The sequence below is a fragment of the Megalopta genalis genome, chromosome 12 (genome assembly GCF_051020955.1).
Source record: "Megalopta genalis isolate 19385.01 chromosome 12, iyMegGena1_principal, whole genome shotgun sequence".
Taxonomy (NCBI): Eukaryota; Metazoa; Arthropoda; class Insecta; order Hymenoptera; family Halictidae; genus Megalopta; species Megalopta genalis.
In genome coordinates this window covers 1,649,803-1,672,186 of record NC_135024.1, presented here as the reverse complement: position 1 = coordinate 1,672,186, position 22,384 = coordinate 1,649,803, and the positions used below count along the sequence as shown (strand labels likewise).

Sequence of the window (22,384 nt, the reverse complement as noted above, 5' to 3'; positions counted from 1 at the left end):
TTAAATATTATTAAAACATGTGTATATACTTAAAATAATATTGAATATGTATAGTTAAAATATTGGATCAAAAAGATACTTTCATTTGACAAAATTAGCAATCAACGAAAAACGCGGGAAAAATCAAGTATTTATGAAAGTTAAAAATTCCAATTGCTGCTATAGAATAGTCATTATCATTACGCATAAATAAATTCGATATGCGAACTGATAAGCTGTTTCAGCCGGCGCATACGGGGACGCACGAGTTTATCTCAAATTATTCATATTTTCGATTTGTTTTTTTTTTTATTCTGGCCTTAAAATATTCTAAACATCTTGAAATTTCAGAATATCTTTTTGCTTTCACTAAAATTACAATTTAAATAGCCGCCGAACCTTTCACTAGTTCCAACCGATTCGAACACGTCAATATAAATTAATAATATACAATCTAACGATAATATAAAATGCGCTGACACAAATATGTCAATCTAATACGCCTCGTTCTTCGCGACGTTGAGGATTTACGAGGTTTTACAATTTCGCGAAGTTCACGTCGCATCCGAGCGTTCCGAAGCGGCCTAATCAAGACCGGCGTTACTTTTTAATTGCGTTACGGGAGGCAAAGAGTGCGCCGCGAAGCACACACATCAGGACCGCCTTCGTTCCCGACGTTCCGAACGAAGCGCATCGTTTCTTGATCAGCGAGGTTTCCATCAAGGATGCGTTTCGCGTGTTCCATGAACGAAATCTAAACCGGCGCGGCTGGTAGAATGGCTGCAAATGAAGCAGCTTGCACCGATGCCCATTAATCGGATGAACCAACGGCTGATTGGCTTCTGATTTAATTAACTGACTGGCTTCGATCCGTGAATGCCCGGTTCCGGCGCGACGCGGCTCTGGCCGGGCCATGTAATGGGGTTATCAGCGTGATTATTATTGTTATTTACTGCTAACAAGCTCTCCGTCCGCGCGAGCCCGTAGGCTGAGAGTCGCTGCCGGTAACAATGCAATTAACAAATTGCCAGGATTATCTTGCATCGAGGAGTCGCGGAGAGAGAGAGAGAGAGAGAGAGAGATTCTGCGCTGCCGCCTCGCCACTCTCGCGTTGCACTCTCCCGTTGCACTCTCACGGCGCGGTCGTGATGCACGCGATAAGCCGCCCACAAGTCCGGCGCATTCGGCTTGGACCGCGTCGATCCAATCGAAGTTTTTCCGACGGATTCTCAAAGGAGAATGGACCACTGGACCCGCCGGGAAACGACCTCTCACGATCCCGATTTTGAACGGCTTCTCCGCAGATTGCCACGGCGCTCCCATCCAGATTCCGCGGATACTAACTTTAGATTGACTTTGTCCATTAACTTACTTCCTGCCCGGAGAGCCCCCCGGCCACGCTGCGTGGAATTTAAAGTCTTTATCGCGGGTAAATAGAGAGACGTACACTCCGAGTCAAAGATTCCGGCCGGCGAGAACGAGAACGAGAACGAGAACGAGAACGAGAACGGTGCTGGTAAACCGTAAACAGAGCACGCGATTCCAGTTCCGGGATCCAACGGATTATTTCACCCTTGCTTCGGGAATTTTCGTAACCGTGAACGGCCAACTAATTTGAAAGCGGCTGCCTCTCCGCACTGGGTCAAGGGCCACTTTTCCGCTATGCTTATTATTCCCTTTGTTGACCTCTCGACCGGGATCTGTTGGCTTTGCTACCTTGCCTCGCGATCACCCAGTAAACAACGACGCTGCAACGTTCTCGGCACTGTGATGCACCGACTAAAATTATATAAGGATCGTTCTCTCTCTCTCTCCTCCGATTTTACATTCGATATATTATATGATATATTTTTTGATATATTACGCTATCGAGATTTTAAGATTTTCTTTTTGGAGATCTAATCAGGAGTTCGAGCTTGTCGTTAAACGTTGTTATTAACTGTGATGTGTAAGCTAACTTTATGTAATTTGTCGGCGCTGTGTGTGATCGAAGAGATGCAGAAGGATGGAGTGTCCCATAATTATGTTAAAACACAGAAAGGGATGATTCTCGAGGTTATTTGGAGTAACTTTTTCCTCAGCGAAAATGCAATCCGTGGCTTCGTTTACGAATTATTAAGGAAAAACATTGACCAATGAGAGGCGAGCTCGGCTGGCGCGAGGCGGTCCAGCCAACGAGCGGACGACGCCCAGTTCCTCTGATTGGATCGCGGCAGCCACGCGTCAGGTGATCTCGCCTCTCATTGGTCACTGTTTTTCGTTAATAACTCGTAAACAAAGCCGCGGATTGCATTTTCACTGAAGAAAAAGTTACTTCAAATTTTTAATACACGTTGACATAATGCTGAATGGTGAAGTGTGATCAATAGTCGACAACAATTCGATCGGAAAATAATCGCATCGTTTGCAGTTGCCACGTAACCTGGACGCAACGTGTATGCATTCGTATGCACGTGTACTAAAGTACGCGGATCTCTGAAATATATTAAATCCTTTTATTAAAAACTAAACCAAATAAAAGAATGAAAAGATTTAATATCCACTATTTGACAAATATAAAGTTAATATAAGTTAATATCGGCTACGCCATTGTAACAGGATCAGTTATTTATTATTATATTATTATATTATTATATTATTACATTATATATATGTTATATTATATTATTATAGTATTATTATTATTACATTATATTATTATAACTCGATAAAGCATTTCCGCACATTTTCATCTATTCACCTCATCAACAACATAGCATAAGTTCGGTCCCAATCTTCCCGTACTCCCTGCATATATTTTTCTTTTCGCGTGCTAATGGGTTTCCTTCCGAGTAAATAAACGAAATAAAAATAACCGAACGACGTGGAATATTTTATCGATACGAAGTCGAAGGATGTCTCTGTAATAATCACGGCTGAGAATCCCCGCAGCCGCGAGCAAATACTCGGGGCCGCTATTTTCGCGGAACCGGCGTTCCGTCGCGAGGCAAACAGAGTTAAGATTCAATCTCCATGTTCGGTAGATCGTCGTCGCGGATAAAGGGGGTGGGACAGGGAACGGGAGCGAGATCGTCGGCGGCGCCGCGCCGTTTCGGGTCGCGTTTCGTTGGAAATGGTCGCGATACCGTGGCGAGTTCGCCGAGGATCGGCGAATGCCGGTTCCGAATGCGGCCTCGGCCTCGAGGAAAATAGAGCTATTACCGGCCCGCGTTAATGTAAAACATCTTCGGAAATTAACACGCGGCCGCCGTGTGATCGATAAGCATCGAGCACCGCGAGAGAGCCCATTAACGTTCGCGTGAGCTTCGTTCCGCGTCCGGCGAAAGTAAAACGCGATCGCGGGGCCCAATAAACAATCCCGGTTTTATATGATCGAGTCGTGATCGATGGTCTATTTACGGTCCACCGTGCTCCCTTTTTTCCGTCTGTGTTTTATGAAAACGACGTTAACGAGCTCCGACAGGAAAAAACCGCGCCGCTATAAACGAAACCGGTTGCAGCTGCGCGCGCGCCCGGTCACTTTTACGAAATTAGCCGGCGCAGGCGATTTAATGCGACGTTAAGCCTAATGAATCGGAATAATCTTGTGCCATAGGAAACGGTGTTACAAGGAAATCGTGCTTCTAGGTTTCTCTTTGCGCCCGTTTTTTCGTGCTCGGTCTTTCGATCGGTCGCCCCGAACGAAACGTTTCAGCTGTTTTATTTCGGAACTTGCCGCAACATCGTGCATCGTGTGGTGCGATCAGATTTCCATACGCATCTTCGCGATCTACGGTTAATTCTCCTTAATTTTTCTTCGGCTTTTTTCAGTCAGAGAATGAGCAATTTTGACAATTGGACGATTTCGTCGTTCGAGCCTCGCGGCTCATTTTTTATAGCTGCCGATCGCAGATAATTATAAAAAACGAGGTACGAAGTTATTTCTCCTCTCGCCAAATTGTCCATTTTTGTTTACAGGCTGAAGGAAAATTAGGGAGAATTTACTGGTACTTAAGAATGATTAAGAATTATTGAAAATCGCTTTCGGAAAGCTTTTAGAATGAATAACTTTTGACTTTGAAAGGAATGATTTGGACGATTTCATCGTTCGAGCCTCATGGCTCATTTTTTATAGCTGCCGATCGTCGATAATTATAAAAAAGGAGGTACAAAGCTATTTCTCCTCTCGCCAAATTGTCCATTTTTGTTTACAGGCTGAAGGAAAATTGGGGAGAATTTTCTGTACTTAAGAATGATTGAAAATCGCTTTCAGAAAGCTTTTAGAATGAATGACTTTTGACTTTAAAAGGAATGACTTGTATTCATGGATGTTAAAGAAGACTAATCACCAGGCAATGTTCGCGAAATTTTGTCGACAAATTGCAATTGGTTGGAGTGAAAGAAAAGATAAGAAACTCGGCTTTTTTTCAACTTTCCTAACTGAGCTTATAACGAAAAGAACTTGCCAGTACATTAACTGGTTTGTATTGTTGAATTTTGACGTTCCAAGTAACAGCGAAATTAAAAAATAGTATTTCAGTCATTGCACAGTAAACTGGCCTCTCCATCATCTCCAAATAATTCGAGTCATCTCGTTCAATCTGAAAGAAGTTATTCTGTTTTAAAAGGCATCCGAATATTAACCCTTTGCACTCGAAGCTATTTTAACTGTACATATAAAATCAATTTTCTCACTTATAGTATTTTTATTTCATACGATAAAATGCATTCTATGCATATGCATATACACCCTTAACAATTTTTTAAATCTAAACTTTGTTAATACAAAGATTATCTTAAAACGTGATGTAACAAATTTTAGTGGCGCCTTTGATTCATCACTCGAGTGCAAAGGGTTAAGGCGAGCATAGCAACGAAACAGATACGATTTAGCCAGCAATTAGCGTAAAAATCCATCCAAAATCTGCTTCCAATAGTCTTGGACTATTATTTCACGGCTTTCCTCATGAACTGTCGCTCGCGATAACAAGTTAATCATTTTATACCGATTTTAGAACGGTACAAACAATTCCGCGTTCCACGATTTCGCTCCGCGAAACCGCGGAATTTAATTTCGGGGGCGAAGTAAAATTCGCCGGGATTGAAACTAACGAGCGCGAATGGAAATGTAAATGTCGAATGAGATCGCTGTTTTATCCCGTTGTAACTGGAAGTGTCTGTTTAATTGCGAACAGCGATGCATGTATGGTAGATAGCAGCCGTTCCGAGCGAGAATGCCGGCGAAACCGCGATTCCAGCCTCCGATCAAACATAACTGCTCTCTGATCAGACAAAAGCAGATTAGCGCGCCGCATTCCGCCGATTGTACGCTTCAAACGGCGGAATCCGACGCCCCTAAATCGGTCCTCGATTTCTTCTTACAAATGTAAAACGGTGTTCGCCGTTTTCGCGCCGAGATATCCGACGCGGTCGAGCAGCAGCGGCCCGTTCGCAAGAAAAATTTCCTCGATTCCGTTGGCCGTTCCGAGAGATTAAAACAAAAGACGGTGTTTTATTAAAACGTGGCTTGTACTCGGCTCGCGTGTAACCGGCCTATAAATCATTCGCGAGGTCTAATAACTGCTCCGTAAAAAGTTCGCAATTCAATGAGATGAATATGCTGCAATTTCTCGGCGTTTCCGGCTTTAGAGCGTCGTGACACGCGGTCTTTTCGTGCGGTTTTTTTCTTTTTCGTACGTGTATCGCCATTCTCGAAATTTACGAGGGCATATATATTTCTCTTTCGCGGAGAAAGCGACGCATAATGTCAAAGCGAGTGCATTTTATGGAATAGAAGGCTTGGAACTCCGGGACGCCGGCAAGATCGCATTCTCGTTACGTCTTTAATTAATTTTCATCGTGTCGGATAATTTCTGCCCGCGGCGAGCCCCGCGTCGCCGGAATATTAAATACCGGAATGTTATTAGTCCGTTTTATTCGATACGTTGCTTAATCTCATCAAGAGTTGAGTCGAACCCTTCAATTCCCAGCCAGCTAAAATATCTAAAATATCAGCGCGAATTTTGCACGCTTACAAGAATATTGTTGCGGTTTAATCTTTATGGTCAAATTTTTATTCGAACTGAACAATTGTAGCACAGCGTGTACCACAGCGAAATAGCGATACAGTAATGTCTCCCTTATTGACGCTTAGATTACGCACAAAAATGGACAATTTGGGAAGAGGAGATACGATTAACACGTTCCGTGCCGAGCTTTTTTTACTCGAATCTTCACACTTTGATATTTTACTAAAACTTGATGTATTACGTGCAATTATGAATTCTCGTACACATAACAACGTAACAAAAACTTATCAACGCCCATTCTTGCGGTGGAAATTGATTCTTCGGTTCTAAATTTCTTGTAAACAATTTGTTCAGTTCACTAAGTAAACATGCAAGCGTGTACCATCGATGGTACACGTGGCACGGAACGTGTTAAATTGAGTCTTGCGCCTCGTTTTACAGTTACGTATTACGCTTATAAGAATATTGTTGCGGTTTAATCCTTACAGTGAAATGTTTATTCGAACTGAACAATTGTAGTACAGCTTGTACCCAGCGAAATAGCGATGCAGTAATGTCTCCCTTATTGACGCTTGGATTGCGCACAAAAATGCACAATTTGGGAAGAGGAGATACGATTAAATTGAGTCTTGCGCCTCATTTTACAGTTACGAATTACGCTTATAAGAATATTGTTGCGGTTTAATCCGTACAGTGAAATGTTTATTCGAACTGAACAATTGTAGCACAGCTTGTACCCAGCGAAATAGCGATGCAGTAATGTCTCCCTTATTGACGCTTGGATTGCGCACAAAAATGCACAATTTGGGAAGAGGAGATACGATTAAATTGAGTCTTGCGCCTCGTTTTACAGTTATGAATTACGCTTACAAGAATATTGTTGCGGTTTAATCCTTACAGTGAAATGTTTATTCGAACTGAACAATTGTAGTACAGCTTGTACCCAGCGAAATAGCGATGCAGTAATGTCTCCCTTATTGACGCTTGTATTGCGCACAAAAATGCACAATTTGGGAAGAGGAGATACGATTAAATTGAGTCTTGCGCCTCGTTTTATAGTTATGAATTATCGACAACTATAAAAACGAGCTACACGGTTCGAATAATCGTATCTCCATTTTCTACATTGTTCATTTTCGTGCGCAATCTGAGCGTCAATTGGAGAGACATTACTGTACGATCTAAAATAACCAACGTGTAAAGTAACCAACACATGTTCACGAGAGTCTTTGTGGAAAAAACGATTAGAAGATGACAGCGTTACAACGGTCCCTTCGACCGTTCGACCACGGCACTGTCGAAGCCTCGAAATCAAAACAAACGCTCCGGGCGATTCATACTCGACTACACAATATCGTTGCCTCCTAACTATGTAGAATGAGTCATACTTGCGGCAGAAGAGAGCAAACACCTTTTACGACAGCATCGCGAAACTCTCCGGTATCCATTTTTACTTACTAAAATTCCTGGAGGAACGAACGAATTTCTGTTCGCTCTTACATCTTGTAATCACCGTAGAAAATTCGCATTTAAATCGCACACATAAAAGTCCGATCGAATTACTATCAATTCTTGGGAAAGTAGATTTAAAAATCTTTAAGGAAAAATTCGCCAGAAAATGATAACTAAGATTGCGGATTTTATGGTTTTATGGCAAAATCGAGCAACTGAAATATAAAATTGAGTAAAGAAAAATTGAATAACACTGTTGACAATGTAACACTATTAATGTTAGCGTTAATTAATAAATTAGTATTAGTTAATAGTATAAATTAGTATTAGTTATTAGTATATTATAAAGTTAGTATATTATGAATATCACTGTTGACAGTAACACTATTAATGTTAGTGTTAACATATTATATAATATATTAGTATATTATAAAGTTAGTATATTATGAATAACACTGTTGACAGTAACACTATTAATGTTAGTGTTAACATATTATATAATATATTAGTATATTATAAAGTTAGTATATTACGAATAACACTGTTGACAGTAACACTATTAATGTTAGTGTTAACTAACATATTATATAATAAATTATAGTAAGTATAAATATATTAAGTATATAATAAATTAGTATAAATTAATAAATCAGTGTTAACAATAACACTGCAATAACACTATTTTTAACTTGTCGAAATAATTAAAATTAACGATTAATGCCTGTCTAATTTCTGATTCTCACAATCGTCTTGGAAATCGTTTAATTCGCACAAAGATCCGCAGTCTAATTATCGCGAATTAATAAGAAGCCATTAACGAACTGTTAAATCTCACGCTGCTCTCTGCCATGATTCAGGATCACGGGAGGTACGACGGGATCCAGAGGGTGTTTTTCGGCGGCGGTCTCCGATTTTGGCTGCACAATTTGCTGTTGCTCGACTCGCTGTCATACTTATCGCACGGCCAGCTGAGCCTCAGCCTGAATCGCATGATCCTGGTGGACGTGGACGACATATTCGTCGGCGAGAAAGGCACCAGGCTGAGGAAGGACGACGTGATGGCGTTGCTGGCCACCCAGCAGAGGATCCAGGCCCTGGTGCCCGGCTTTAAATTCAACTTGGGGTTTTCCGGGAAGTACTTCCATCATGGCACCGCCGAGGAGAATCTGGGGGACGACATGCTGTTGGAGAACGTCGACAGGTGCGTGATACTGTTACCCATTTACGAGGATTCAATGAAAGGTAACGACAGCCGGGCCCGTAAAGTCTCGTCCGTAGCCGACGATAAATATTCCCCGGCGGCCGTGGTAACCTGTTGTGCAACTTTATCTTTCAATTAATCCGCGGGCCTGTTTTACTGTGAAATTCGAGCCCGTCCGAGCTTTATTGCCTACCCAATTATTGCGCCGCGTTAGATCCGACCGTCGTTCAGCTCGAATAAATTGGATCGGAACGTAAGAGAAGAGCGTCTTCGTACATTTTCTGATCGTTCAATGAACCATTTACATCTCGTCTCGATGAAGATGCGATGTTTATGGAAACTGTAACGAAGACTTTATTCTTGAGAATTTCAGATTCTCCAATTACGCTGCGATCTTAGTTAACCCTTTGCACTCGAAGCCATATTAACTGGAAAATTTAAATTAACTTTTTTGACTTATGGTATTTCCATTTTAGTGGCGAAGTGCATTTTATGCATATGAAATTGAATGTATGACTTGTATGACTCATAAAACAGTTAGACTTTTAACAATTCTTTATTCCTAAGCTTCGATATTATAAAAATTATCTTGGAACGTGGCGTAACAATTTTTTAGTGGTGTCTCAGAGTCACCACTCGAGTGCAAAGGGTTAAGATCGCTTTGTTCGCTTATAAACGATTTGACCAGAATTTTAAGGAGAAAGAAAAATAATTATGTTCGTCTTAAAATTGTCTCATTAATATATCGCTAATTTTAGTGCCGCGTTCATTGAACGATTTATTTCGTGTTTGAACAAAAATCTAGAATCGATGAACGACGAATCAAGCAATTCAAATATGAGCCGTCTGAAAGTAAAAATGGTATAAGTGAATTTTTTGCTGGGTTCATGTAATATTATCACATAGTATTTAATATTATTAAATGACATTTAATATCAATATTTCGCTTAACATTCCAATTATTTTATGTTCAAGTTCGAAAGTGGCTTACACGAAAGAAAAAAGATCGTAACAATTTTCTACATTATCACGTTTTACTGAACTTTTAATTCATCCTTCATTCTGCACGAATTAACTTGCCGGACTTCCAGCGTTTCTGCTTTCGACGGCTCATATATTTCAATAAAATTCGCTGGCTTTACAAGCGTTTCAAAACAGAACGATTATATCCTCATCTTTCCACTTCTATCTCTCTGTTCTGAATCCACCGGTTCCGTTCGTGTCGCGAAGAAAACGTGTCTGTTCCACGGAAAGAAAAGAAAGAGAACGGTTTCGTGGTCGCCGAGCAAGCGAGCGAGCGAGCGAGCGATCAATTTCCACCGCAGGGAAAATCTCGGAATAAATTGCTCAGGAATTACAGTAGCGAAAAACGAAGTTGTAGCCGGCATCGTTTTATCGGAGGTCCGGTATATCGCTATTATAGGTTTCGGATAGTATCGGAGGCAACAGTTCGCGCCGCGTACCCGCGCGTGTTCGGCCGTCGGAAGCTGGTACCGCGAAAAGTTCGGGGAGAATTTCAAATATACAACCAGGCTACGCTTTCTGAATTGCAGATTTACGTGGTTTTCTCACATGTGGAACCATCAGCAGCCCCACCTCTACGAGAATGTGACGCACCTGCAGCTGGACATGGCGTTGAACAAACAGTTCGCGAAAGACCACGGGATCCCGACCGGAAGCGGGTACAGCGTAAGTCCTCATCACTCAGGCGTCTATCCGGTCCACGAGGGGCTGTACGAGGCGTGGAAAAGGGTGTGGAACATCAAGGTCACCAGCACCGAAGAGTACCCTCATCTGAGGCCCGCTCGATTAAGACGCGGCTTCATTCATCGTAACATAATGGTGCGTTGACGATCTGCCGCTCGTTTAGGATCTAAATTCTCCCTAATTGATGCTCGGATTGTGCACAGAAATGGAAGAATGAATTTGGGAAGAGAAGATACGATTATTCGAGCCTTGCGGCTCGTTTTTTTTGTTGTTGTTGCTAATTGGCAATTTACTGTATCTATGCTTCTCTTTTTTGGAAACGATAAGAGCTGTCTGCAAAATTTTCATTTTTATGCAAGCTATATAATATTAATTCATCGAATTTGCTGGGTAGATCGATTAAGCTAGTTGTAGATGTAATTTAGTATAAATAAATACATATAATATTATATCTATTTATATATAGATTTATTATATTATATATAATAATCTATAATCTATAATATAAATCTATAATATATATTATAGATTTATTATATTATATTTATTATATCTATTTATAATACATATAATATAATATATATAATATTATGCTGAGATATCGGATTGCAGAGATAATTATTGTCTGAACCTTTGCAATGGTTTATTTCTTGATTATTATACTATAACGTTTTCCTAGTCAACGTTAAAGAAGGCAACAAATTTGTATTCCTTAACTTTTGCACTCAAACGTCTTGTTTCTCCTTGTTGTAAAAGTAGAAGGCAATTTAAAAAATGTGTTACTACCAAATTAATTTGTGTAATAGTAAAAATGTAATATTACTAAAACTGTTTGGTAGGCTTAATACAGAGTGAGAGAAATTTCAGGGGAATAAAGGTTTGGTATTAGATTATGGATTTGGAATAGAGAAATTTGAGAATTTGGAGTCTAGAGAAAAATTAGAATGTTTTTTCAAATGTGCGAAAATCTTTGAATTTGTATATCACTGAAAATGATGGTTTATTAATGGAAAATTGCGTGTTTGATAGGTTCTACCGAGACAGACCTGTGGCCTTTTCACGCACACGATCTTCATCGATAGATACCCAGGCGGACGGGACAAGCTGGACAAATTGATACAGGGTGGCGAACTGTTCCAGACTATCGTTCACAATCCTGTAAGTATTGTAACGACAGACTCATTATCTGTTGTGCTTGTTTTCCTTTACTCCATATTTTATTTATTTTTACTTTATTTATTTTTATTTATTTTTATTTATTTTGCATTTATTTTCACTTATCTTTATTTATTCTTCATTTATTTTCACTTATCTTTATTTATTCTTCATTTATTTTCACTTATCTTTATTTATTTTGCATTTATTTTCACTTATTTTTATTTATTCTTCATTTATTTTCACTTATCTTTATTTATTCTTCATTTATTTTCACCTATTTTTATTTATTCTTCATTTATTATCACTTACTTTCATTTATTTCAAATATTTTCACTTATTTGTATTTATTTTTTATTTATTCTATATTCTATTCAATCTAATTATTTGGCCGTCTCTTGCAGATCAATATTTTTATGACGCACATGTCGAATTATGGGAACGATCGTCTGGCACTGTACACCTTCGAATCGGTGATCAAGTTCATTCAATGTTGGACGAACTTGAGGCTGTCCAGCGCGCCGCCACTCCAGCTGGCCGAGCGTTACTTTCAACTTTACCCCGAAGAGTCTGATCCTGTTTGGGGCGTAAGTTGTCCACTTCAAGCCCCGCCCGCTTGTTTCTCATCTCATCGACCTAATTTGTTCCTTGCCGCAAGTGGCCGATTGACATCAAACCATCTATAAACAAGCGATAATAATTTCAAGAATTGATTCGAAGCTCTGAAATGACAGACATAAATGGCAAAGGAGAAGTCGTTCATCGACTAAAATATTCTTCGCGATGAATTCTTGTATTTCATACGCAGCAAGGAGTCATAACTGAACCAATAACTACAAGTTTTTTATAAATCATTATTTATTGCTACGAAGATAGGAGAATCTAAAAAAATAAACATTATACTCATTTTTATAATAGTCAGAAGTAACGCAAGAAATTTGTTCAATAATTAATATCTCCTCGTTCAGCAATGACAATAAAAATAGATTGACTCGGTTTTGCACCGGTCCATAAAAGGGATTTTATATTTACATGGAATGTTCTAGCAGTGAATATTAAAAATAAAGAATGTATTAAATATTGTGAAGTATTAAAAAACCGATTCAATCTATTATTGTTGTCATTCCGAAGCAACAAGACGTTAATTATTACAAAAATTTCTTATGTTACTCCTAACTGCGATGAAAATAACTATAATGTTTATTTTTCGTTATTCTTGTATATTCCTAGCAATAAACAATGATTTATAGAAAACTTGTGGTTGTTGGTTCAGTTATGCTCCTTACTGTAAGTCTTGGAATATTCCTTACAAAAATAAAATAAAAGTATTTTAGATGAGCTCTCTTGTATCAAATGCACACAACGATACGTGTCGACAATTTTAAAGATTCGATCGATTTCTCTTTCTTTTTCTCGACAGTTAACCCCTTGTCGTACTTTGACGAGTCCGACTCGTCGTAAAAATTTCTAGTAATTACTAATTGAGTTAAAATGTTATTCTGTCTTTTAAAATTGGCATAAAATTCTAATCTCTTTTTATGAATATTTAAGCATTCAAGTAAATTTGGGCACACAATAAGCATCAATTTTCTTTCCTTTCTATGAAATGATTGCAATCGAAAAATTTCTAATCGCAATAAGTACGAAGAAAATGCTATGTCAAGGGGTTAACTATTAACAAATTATTTTGCGACATTGAAACGTTAAGATTGCAATTTCACGATCGGCTCGCATCCGTAAATTTCACGAAATTGAATCGATCGAATCTTTAAAAAAATAAAATAAAAGTATTTTAGATAAGCTCTCTTGTATCAAATGAACAACGATGCGTGTCGATAATTTTAAAGATTCAATCGATTTCTCTTTCATTTTCTCACTGGAATGTTACAGACTCGACAATTAACCCCTTGCCGTACTTTGACGAGTCCGACTCGTCATGACAATTTCTAGTAATTACTAATTGAGCGTAAATGTTATTCTGTCTTTTAAAATTCGAATAAAATTCTAATCTCTTTTTATGAATATTTAAGCATTCAAGTAAATTTGGGCACACAAGCATCAGTTTTCTTTCCTTTCTATGAAATGATTGCAATCGAAAAATTTCTAATCACAGTAACTACGAAGAAAATGCTATGTCAAGGGGTTAACTATTAACAAATTATTTCGCGACATTGAAACGTTAAGATCGCAATTTCACGATCGGCTCGCATCCATAAATTTCACGAAACTGAATCGATCGAATGAAAGTTCTAGCACGAACACAAATCGCACAGAAAAATACGAGAAGATATCGCATTCCTCGCGAAACACTGAATTGTTCTCCACCGTAGAATCCCTGCGACGACCAGAGGCACCAGAAGATCTGGTCGCGGAACAAGACCTGCGATCAGCTGCCGAGGTTCCTGGTAATCGGGCCCCAAAAAACCGGCACCACGGCTCTCTACACTTTCCTGTCCATTCACCCAGCAATAAGCAGCAACTTGCCGAGTCCGGACACGTTCGAAGAGATCCAGTTCTTTAATGGGAAAAATTATTACAAGGGACTGGATTGGTAAGCGTCGGAATCCCGTAACGCGCGCGCGTCGATTTAATCGAGATACGATTGTTCATCGCATGTCGCCGTTATAAAACATCGCTGCCGCATTAATAAACGTTCCTCGATAGTTACCGCTCCATTACGCCGCGACGCGAACCGGCCCATTAGCCTCGCATCGAATCAATCCGATCGGACTTACGACGCATTTATTCTGCTTAGGTACATGAGTTTCTTCCCGGCGTCGAAGAACGAGAGTTCGAGGTACCTGTTCGAGAAGTCTGCCACCTACTTCGACGGTGAACTGGTGCCGCGGAGGGCTCACGCTCTGCTGCCGAAAGCGAAATTGATCACTATACTTCTGTCGCCGGCGAGGAGGGCTTATTCCTGGTACCAGCACACCCGAGTCCACGGAGACACGGTGGCGAACAATTACTCCTTTCACTCGGTGATCACCGCGAGCGACACTGCTCCGAAGCCTCTGCGCGATCTCAGGAACAGGTAAAAGGGCTTGCTAAAAGGCTGTCAAATCGTAGTTTAACACGTTGAATACCACACTGGTTTAACAGAAATTGTGTGATACATATTTATGAGATACATATAATGTTGAAATATTATCTGCAATAAATAAGTTACAGTGTACAACCATATTTGACATGTTAATTGCGACTGAGGTCACTGTTTGAATTGACGATGGTAATAACACCAAATTTTAGATATTGACATTTGTTTTAAATTATATATATTTCTATCAATTTGGGCGCGCCGGTCACCGGTGGTCCCCATGGCGTCACCGCCAAGTTAAGTGCCGGTCACCGGTGAACCCCGTGGCATTCAACGTGTTAAATGAAATAAAGAGTCAGCCGAAGACGACGGCTTTTAGCACGAGCAATAATATTGCTCGAAAGCGGCCTCAAAGCGTAGAACTTCAATTTAACCCTTTGCAGACGAAGCCGCTCGACGGCGTCGCTGTGGACGCCAGATATTGGATATAAAATAAAAATGTTATAAGATATAATTATATTATTATAAGATTATAAATACGTGGAAAACTTTGCTTGTTTCTCTGGTAACGACACAGAAAGATCGACTCGTCAAACTGAAATTCGTTCTGAACCTACGGTTAAATTAATAAATTTATATTAATAATTAACACTATGCCGTCCGCAGATCTTAGATATGATTCTTTTGTTTGACGCCGACATAATAGCTTGGAAATTTTAGATTTTAACAAAAATTTCGAAGATGGCGGTGATATAAATTCCCAAAATTAAGATAAGTCATCCAAGAATTTTCGTACTTAATTCTTATATATATTCTTATATCTATATATTATTATATCTTATATCTATATTCTTATATCTATAGTTAGTTTGCTGCCTTTTAACACCCAAGAATATATATATATATATATATATATATATATATATATATATATATATATATATCTTATATCTATATTCTTATATCTATAGTTAGTTTGCTGCCTTTTAACACCCAAGAAATATAGTTCAAATGTTATTTCAGTTTTTTAAAATGGCACCAAAGTGGTATCACCGGCATACAACAGATAGTTTTTGCATGGCACCAGCGTGGTGCCACCGGATGGCATAATGTTAATAAATTAATAAAAAAAAAACGGTAGAAAGACTTGGGCAGCTGTTTGCCGACACTCGTCCGCAAAGGGTTAAATTGCTAATGCGAATGTAGACGGGGTTCCACCGACCCCTGGAACGTTGATACTCGTAAAGGGTGGATGCTGACGGTTTCGTTTCTTGCGTCGCAGGTGTTTAAACCCTGGCAAATACGCCCAGCACCTGGAACGATGGCTCTCCTATTATCCGCCGCAGCAGTTGCACATCATAGACGGTGAACAACTGAGACAGAACCCCGTGGAGACGCTGCACGAGCTGCAAAGGTTCCTCAAGATCACGCCGGCGTTCAACTACTCGTCGCATCTTAGGTACGACCCGAAGAAGGGCTTCTTCTGCCAGGTCACCAACGAGGATCGGACCAAGTGTCTCGGGAAGAGCAAAGGTCGCCAGTACCCTCCCATGGAGGACAAGTCCTATAAATTGTTGCAGGTAAGTGGCTAATTAGAGGGCCGTTCGCTGTCCTGACTCCCGAGATGAATCCGTTCCACATTCCAGAGAGGCGAGTCCCCCTTGGTCCAGATTTCCCTCGGTGCATGATTTATTCTGGATTCTTGGATCGTCGAGATCGTCGGAAGCACCACTACTTTGGCATTAAGTGAATCAAAATGTTTCTACAAAATGATTTTGATATCGATGATTTATTCGCAAGGATGGTTTAATGTGATGAAGGAAATGTGATCAAGGAAAATGGTAACAAAGGGTTCACTTAAGCCAGTCCTATTGATAAAATAGCCTGAAAAAAGATTCGGTCACTTCTGAAATGCACACTTTCTGTCTGAATGAAATTCTAAGAAACATAAAACTCGTCGTACTGGAATAATCAAAGAAAGATAATTGTGTTATCGTGCTTCCATTATATTTTCTGGAGATAACATAAAAAGCTAGCTCATGTATATTAGAATAGTAAAAGAAAAATTATTGTCTCGAGACTGAATAGGTTTTCAGTGAGGCTAGTAGAATTTAGAAATAAAAAGAAGAGCTAGTTTCTTAGCTAGTAAAAGAGAAGAATAGTAAAAGAAAAATTATTGTGTCGAGGCTGAATAGATTTTTAGCGAGGCTAGTAGAATTTAGAAATAAAAAGAAGAGCTAGTTTTTTGGCTAATAAAAGAAAAGAATAGTAAAAGAAAAATTATTGTCTCGAGGCTGAATTGATTTTCAGCGAGGCTAGTAGAATTTAGAAATAAAGAGAAGAGCTAGTTGTTTGGCTAGTAAAAGAAAAGAATAGTAAAAGAAAAATTATTGTCTCGAGGCTGAATTGATTTTCAGCGAGGCTAGTAGAATTTAGAAATAAAGAGAAGAGCTAGTTTTTTGGCTAATAAAAGAGAAGAATAATAAAAGAAAAATTATTGTGTCGAGGCTGAATAGATTTTCAGTGAGGCTAGTAGAATTTAGAAATAAAAAGAAGAGCTAGTTTCTTAGCTAGTAAAAGAGAAGAATAGTAAAAGAAAAATTATTGTGTCGAGGCTGAATAGATTTTTAGCGAGGCTAGTAGAATTCAGAAATAAAAAGAAGAGCTAGTTTTTTGGCTAATAAAAGAAAAGAATAGTAAAAGAAAAATTATTGTCTCGAGGCTGAATTGATTTTCAGCGAGGCTAGTAGAATTTAGAAATAAAAAGAAGAGCTAGTTGTTTGGCTAGTAAAAGAAAAGAATAGTAAAAGTAAAATTATTGTCTCGACGTTGAATTGATTGTTAGGGAGGCTAGTAGAATTTAGAAATAAAAAGAAGAGCCAGTTGTTTGGCTAGTAGAATTGTTTTCCAGATGTGACGATCGATATCCCAGCCCAGAAGAATCTACAAATCCCAAATCAAAGTCCTTCCTACCCTGAAAAGGATTGCGAACGTGTAATTAGATGAAGAAATGGTCCCTTGATGACAGTTTATCTGTTTGCAGAGGTATTATTTGTCCCACAACACGGCCCTAGTAAAATTGTTGAAGCGACTTGGACTGAGGACGATCCCGCAATGGCTGAAGGAGGACCTCACCGACACGGTGATGACCTAGCAAACGTCGATCATGTGAAACGATACCGTTTCGGCGCTCCTGATCTCGACGGTGAACGAGATCCACCGTTTGCTAGCGGAGGACTTGTAAAATACTTTTGTAAAGTACACACTGATCGCTCTCCACTGGACTCGAGATCCTCGACAGAAGGACCACAACAGGCCTAGATCCCAGTGGGTGGCTTGGCCTAAATCGATGGGAGAGCCTGCGAAACTAGTCACTATAAAAAGAAGAAGAAGAAGAAGACAAAGAAGAAGAATGAAGAAGAAGAAGATGAAGAAGAACGGTTTCACGGTGACACGACCGTGGCCGTCGATCGTTGTTAATAGCACTATTATTAACGTTATGTATTATTATCGTCATCGTTGTTCCCACGCGAAGGAGGCGATTGTTAGGAAACGCCTCTCGATACCGTTCACGATCCTCTCCGATGGTTTACTGGCTCGGTCGAAAGGCGAAAGGATTCCTAATTACTCCCCGAATCGGATCCTCGATCGCGGCGCGTTTCATTTGATAAAATCAATATTTTGGTAACGAACGTGCGCGACGATGAATCGCGAGGATCCATCGGAGACCTTGCTTTCGTCAGACTTATCTGGTAAAGATCGTCGACGATCGGAACGAGACGACGAGGGGCGGTCCTCCGGGAATTGGCGATGACCACTGTGAGACAAGATCTGTCCAAATCGTGTTACAATGTTTCAAGAGATTTATTTCCTCATGAAAGTGATCCATGAGATAGATCGAGCGTTGATGTTTGTCGCGGATCCGCCGAGATCCGCCAGTCCTTCACTCCTGGCACTAATTGGCAGGATCGTTTTTTCCGGGATTCCTCGAGCTTCACTCCCGCCCACTTACCTCTCGGAGACACACACACACAAATGAACAAACAGACAGAACAAACAAACAAACGAACACAAACACACCGATGTACATTAATTCTCGTTGGCGTAAGCGTATTTAAGGAAACGATAATGATGATTCTATGTATATTTTGACAATACTATTCTTGGTACCGACGATGGAGAAAGGATCGATGAAGAGTGTGCATGAGTGAATGTGCGAGATGAGAGAGAGAGAGAGAGAGAGTGCGAAAAAGTTTGAAGAAAGATCGCGTCCGTTTGTACATTTATGTATCGTACCATTTTTGATGTGATCGTAGGTGTACCATAAAAATGACTTAAACACATGGTGAGAAAAATTTCAGGGAACGATCTCGTCGGCGAGATCGTTGCCCTAGATCAATCTTTTTTCGGTGGGAAGGTAATAACTGCCTATTTGCAATAATCGCTATCGTCACGTGCGAGACACGCCGACTATGGTTTATACGATAAATCCTATGTTCCGTGGTAGGGGAGAGCGCGTTCGTTGTTGAAAGGAAAAAAAAAAGGAGATCGGTTTTTTCGAGACTTTAATACCTGATGTATGATACCTAGCGTGTCCTATAGCGAACTTCGCGTCCTCCTTGTGGATAATCTCGTTGTTCACGGGATCGTTTGATCGTGGCGATCGTTTGTTGAATGCATATCAGTTACTATTGTCTTTGTTACACCTTGTATACGATATATTAGCTACTTACGAATTTTGTTCCCGATCGATTATAGCCCGTCGGACCAATCAGTATCGTCCGATCGCGTTCCGGGTGCCAGATTTTCTTCGGGCTCGCTCGTTTGCTGCAACGATTCGCTCGAAATTTCTTGTTTTTAGTTGTTTCTTTAGTTGTTTATTCTACTTGCGCGGTTAACGGGTAGAGGATTTTTACGTTGAACAAATATTGTCAAGACGTAGACGATATACATCTACAAAGACATTGATTTCTTTTCTTTTTACGATGAATTTCTTAAGAGTTGGAAATGATGCTGTTTTATTTTCGAAGTTTTTAAACACGTTCTATTGTTTTACGTTTGATCTGCTCATTTTCATTGTGAACGCATAAAAGCCGCGGTCGAGTAATTAACAAGGCGTCAGGTTAGTTAGTATCTATTTCTGTTAAACTTTTCTTTTTAATATTCATTTCGACGTGACGTCGCAAAATTGTAACGATTTGTTGCTTTTGCAGCAAACGAGCGAAACTTTCGGATCGCAGAACGCGTGTTTGGCTTGTTTCTCGAAGAATCGTTCGAAATTGTCTTATCAGGGTGACTGGAAGTCGTTGTTTAACCCTCGGACAGCGGTGCCCGGGTCCCTATTAACCCGTCTTTTCAAGGGTTTCACAAATTACCGAATATAATGGTCGATACGAATTTTCATAAGAGGATCAACGCGTCTCTGTGTATCACATTCGACAATTTGATAAAAGCGTAATATTTAAAAATCGTCCGACTCGCGAGGGTGAAGTTAGGAAAAGCACAAAATCATTGAGAAGAAAAAGTTGAGATAAAATTGTAACGTAAAAAAAACCTTACGAAATCCGTAAACAATGGGCCAAAGCGAGTTTCTATAATCGCGACGTAATAATTCTTATCGATCGTTCTACCCGTTCTACACGTTTAGACGCTGTCGTACGAACGTTTTGTTACCCCTTGTATATTTTATTTTCATTTTTATACTGCCGTTGAACTGTGTCACGTGAAAGAAACAAACAAAACAAAAAAAAAACAAAAGAAAAATGGAAAGAACGGTTAACGAATCATGTACAAAGTTCATTGTTAATATAAATGATAGTTAACGAGCAAACGATTATCTCACGTAACTAAGCGATTGATCTGTTTCGTCGAATCGTGCCATTTTACCAAGTGTTGTATATACAGTTGTGTATATCATTGTACCGCGACCTCGGATCTCTAGAGTCAATATCCACACGATTTCTGTTTTCGGTATGGCGGCGGCAACGACTGTCCGGTTTGCTGCTAGCTGACAATAATATTTGACGAAAAAAAAGAGAAAAAAAAACAGAATCGGAAAACACCGGCCGAGGATCCGAGGATCCATCGGCGAAAATCTTTCTCGAAGCCCTTGCTGACCGACTAATTGGCATCCGTTCGTCGTTGGTTCGCCGAAGTCTCGCATCTCTCGAAGAGTCATCAATTTTAACGATTTGTCCATCGGAAGTCTGTCCATCCGAATTTTCAATTATTCTACAGCGCCGAACTAGAGCTCGAATATTATTGTTTAAATAAATGAGTAAATTGTTAGACCGTTTCACCAAGGATAATTTCTCGATCTACAATTCGAATTGTTATTTTTACCGAAAGATTTCTCGATCTTAAAAATCACCGATCGAGTCAAAATAATTTTCGATGTTTCGCAATCGCTGAAACGGCGAAGCGGATTTTGTAAACAATTATTTCAATTAATTATTATAATAATTATTATTATAATAATTATTTCCTCTACCTACAATTCGAATTGTTATTTTTACCGAAAGATTTCTCGATCTTAAAAACCACCGATCGAGTCAAAATAATTTGCGATGTTTTACAATCGCTGAAACGGCGAAGCGGATTTTGTGAACAATTATTTCAATTATTTATAATAATAATAATAATTATAGTAATTATTTTCTCGGTATACAATTCGAATTGTTATTTTTACCGAAAGATTTCTCGATCTTAAAAACCACCGATCGAGTCAAAATAATTTTCGATGTTTCGCAATCGCTGAAACGGCGAAGTGGATTTTGTAAACAATTATTTCAATTAATTATTATAATAATAATAATTATAATAATTATTTTCTCGATCTACAATTCGAATTGTTATTTTTACCGAAAGATTTCTCGATCTTAAAACCACCGATCATGGTTAAATTGATTTTCGATGTTTCACAATCGCTGAAACTGCGAAGCGGATTTTGTAAAAAAAGTGATTTCAATTAATTATTATAATAATTATAATAATTAATTTCAATTAATTCTGAACGAAGTTTCCCATGGAAAATCTTATTCGACGTTTCTTAATCTTACTAATGATCTTTACAAACGCGAAATAACATCGACCGTGAGTCCAGCAATTTTTACAAAGAAATTCTATCCATTACATCGTATCGATTACAAATAAATCATTATCCGTGAATTATAGACTTTTATGGAAAGCAATCGGACAAACAGCCGCCGTTAGGCAGATCGCTAACAACGAAAAATATCGCAATCGCCATCGATCTTCTATCAGACTTAACATATCCAAATTCCGATCGGACTGACTTACACGTGTTCAATTATCCAATGATCGAATCCACCCACCAGCCACGCTCGTTACATGTTCGAGAGAGCGAGCCAACGACAGGATCCTGCTGATAATTCTCTGCGCGTGGATTTCCGGCTTTTGTGGATCGCGCAGAATTCGTAGCTGTTCCCGCAGACTGTCGCGCAGACGGGGAAAGAGAGACGTAACCGCGCGAAAGAAAATCGAAAAAAACTATCATTGTACGAATAAGCGGGAGACACCTGTAGAATATGTGTACGACACTTTCATAGGACTTTTGATTATTTAACTTAAAAATTATTCTATTGTAAAATACTGTAATAACTGTATGAATAGTCCGTAAGTTCTAATAAAAGAAATGTTCAAAATCTTGACCCAGTCTCGTTTATTACCGCATACAATTTCACCGAAACCGTAAACTATGGTCTCAAAGGCTCTGCGATGCTGTCTAGACTCGACAACCCTTCCTTTCTCAACGATTGTCCACAAAAATGGGCAATTTGGGAAGAGAGGATCCTTGCGAATTCGAGCCTTGCGACTCGTTTTTAT

At 39.3% G+C, this 22,384-nt stretch overlaps 1 protein-coding gene across 2 annotated transcripts in view; it reads left to right on the top strand.

Moving 5' to 3' along the window:
• Positions 1–22,209, top strand: part of sfl (N-deacetylase and N-sulfotransferase sfl) — a 755,463-nt gene extending 733,254 nt beyond the window's left edge. For both annotated transcript variants that reach the window (XM_033485087.2, XM_033485086.2), the window contains 8 exons: positions 8,297–8,640; positions 10,194–10,482; positions 11,377–11,505; positions 11,907–12,089; positions 13,833–14,053; positions 14,258–14,536; positions 15,822–16,119; positions 17,583–22,209. In XM_033485087.2, the coding sequence (XP_033340978.1) occupies positions 8,297–8,640; positions 10,194–10,482; positions 11,377–11,505; positions 11,907–12,089; positions 13,833–14,053; positions 14,258–14,536; positions 15,822–16,119; positions 17,583–17,693 (1,854 nt within the window). In that variant the 3' untranslated portion in view covers positions 17,694–22,209. The remainder of the gene's footprint in view (positions 1–8,296; positions 8,641–10,193; positions 10,483–11,376; positions 11,506–11,906; positions 12,090–13,832; positions 14,054–14,257; positions 14,537–15,821; positions 16,120–17,582) is intronic.
• The last annotated feature ends 175 nt before the right edge of the window (positions 22,210–22,384 follow it).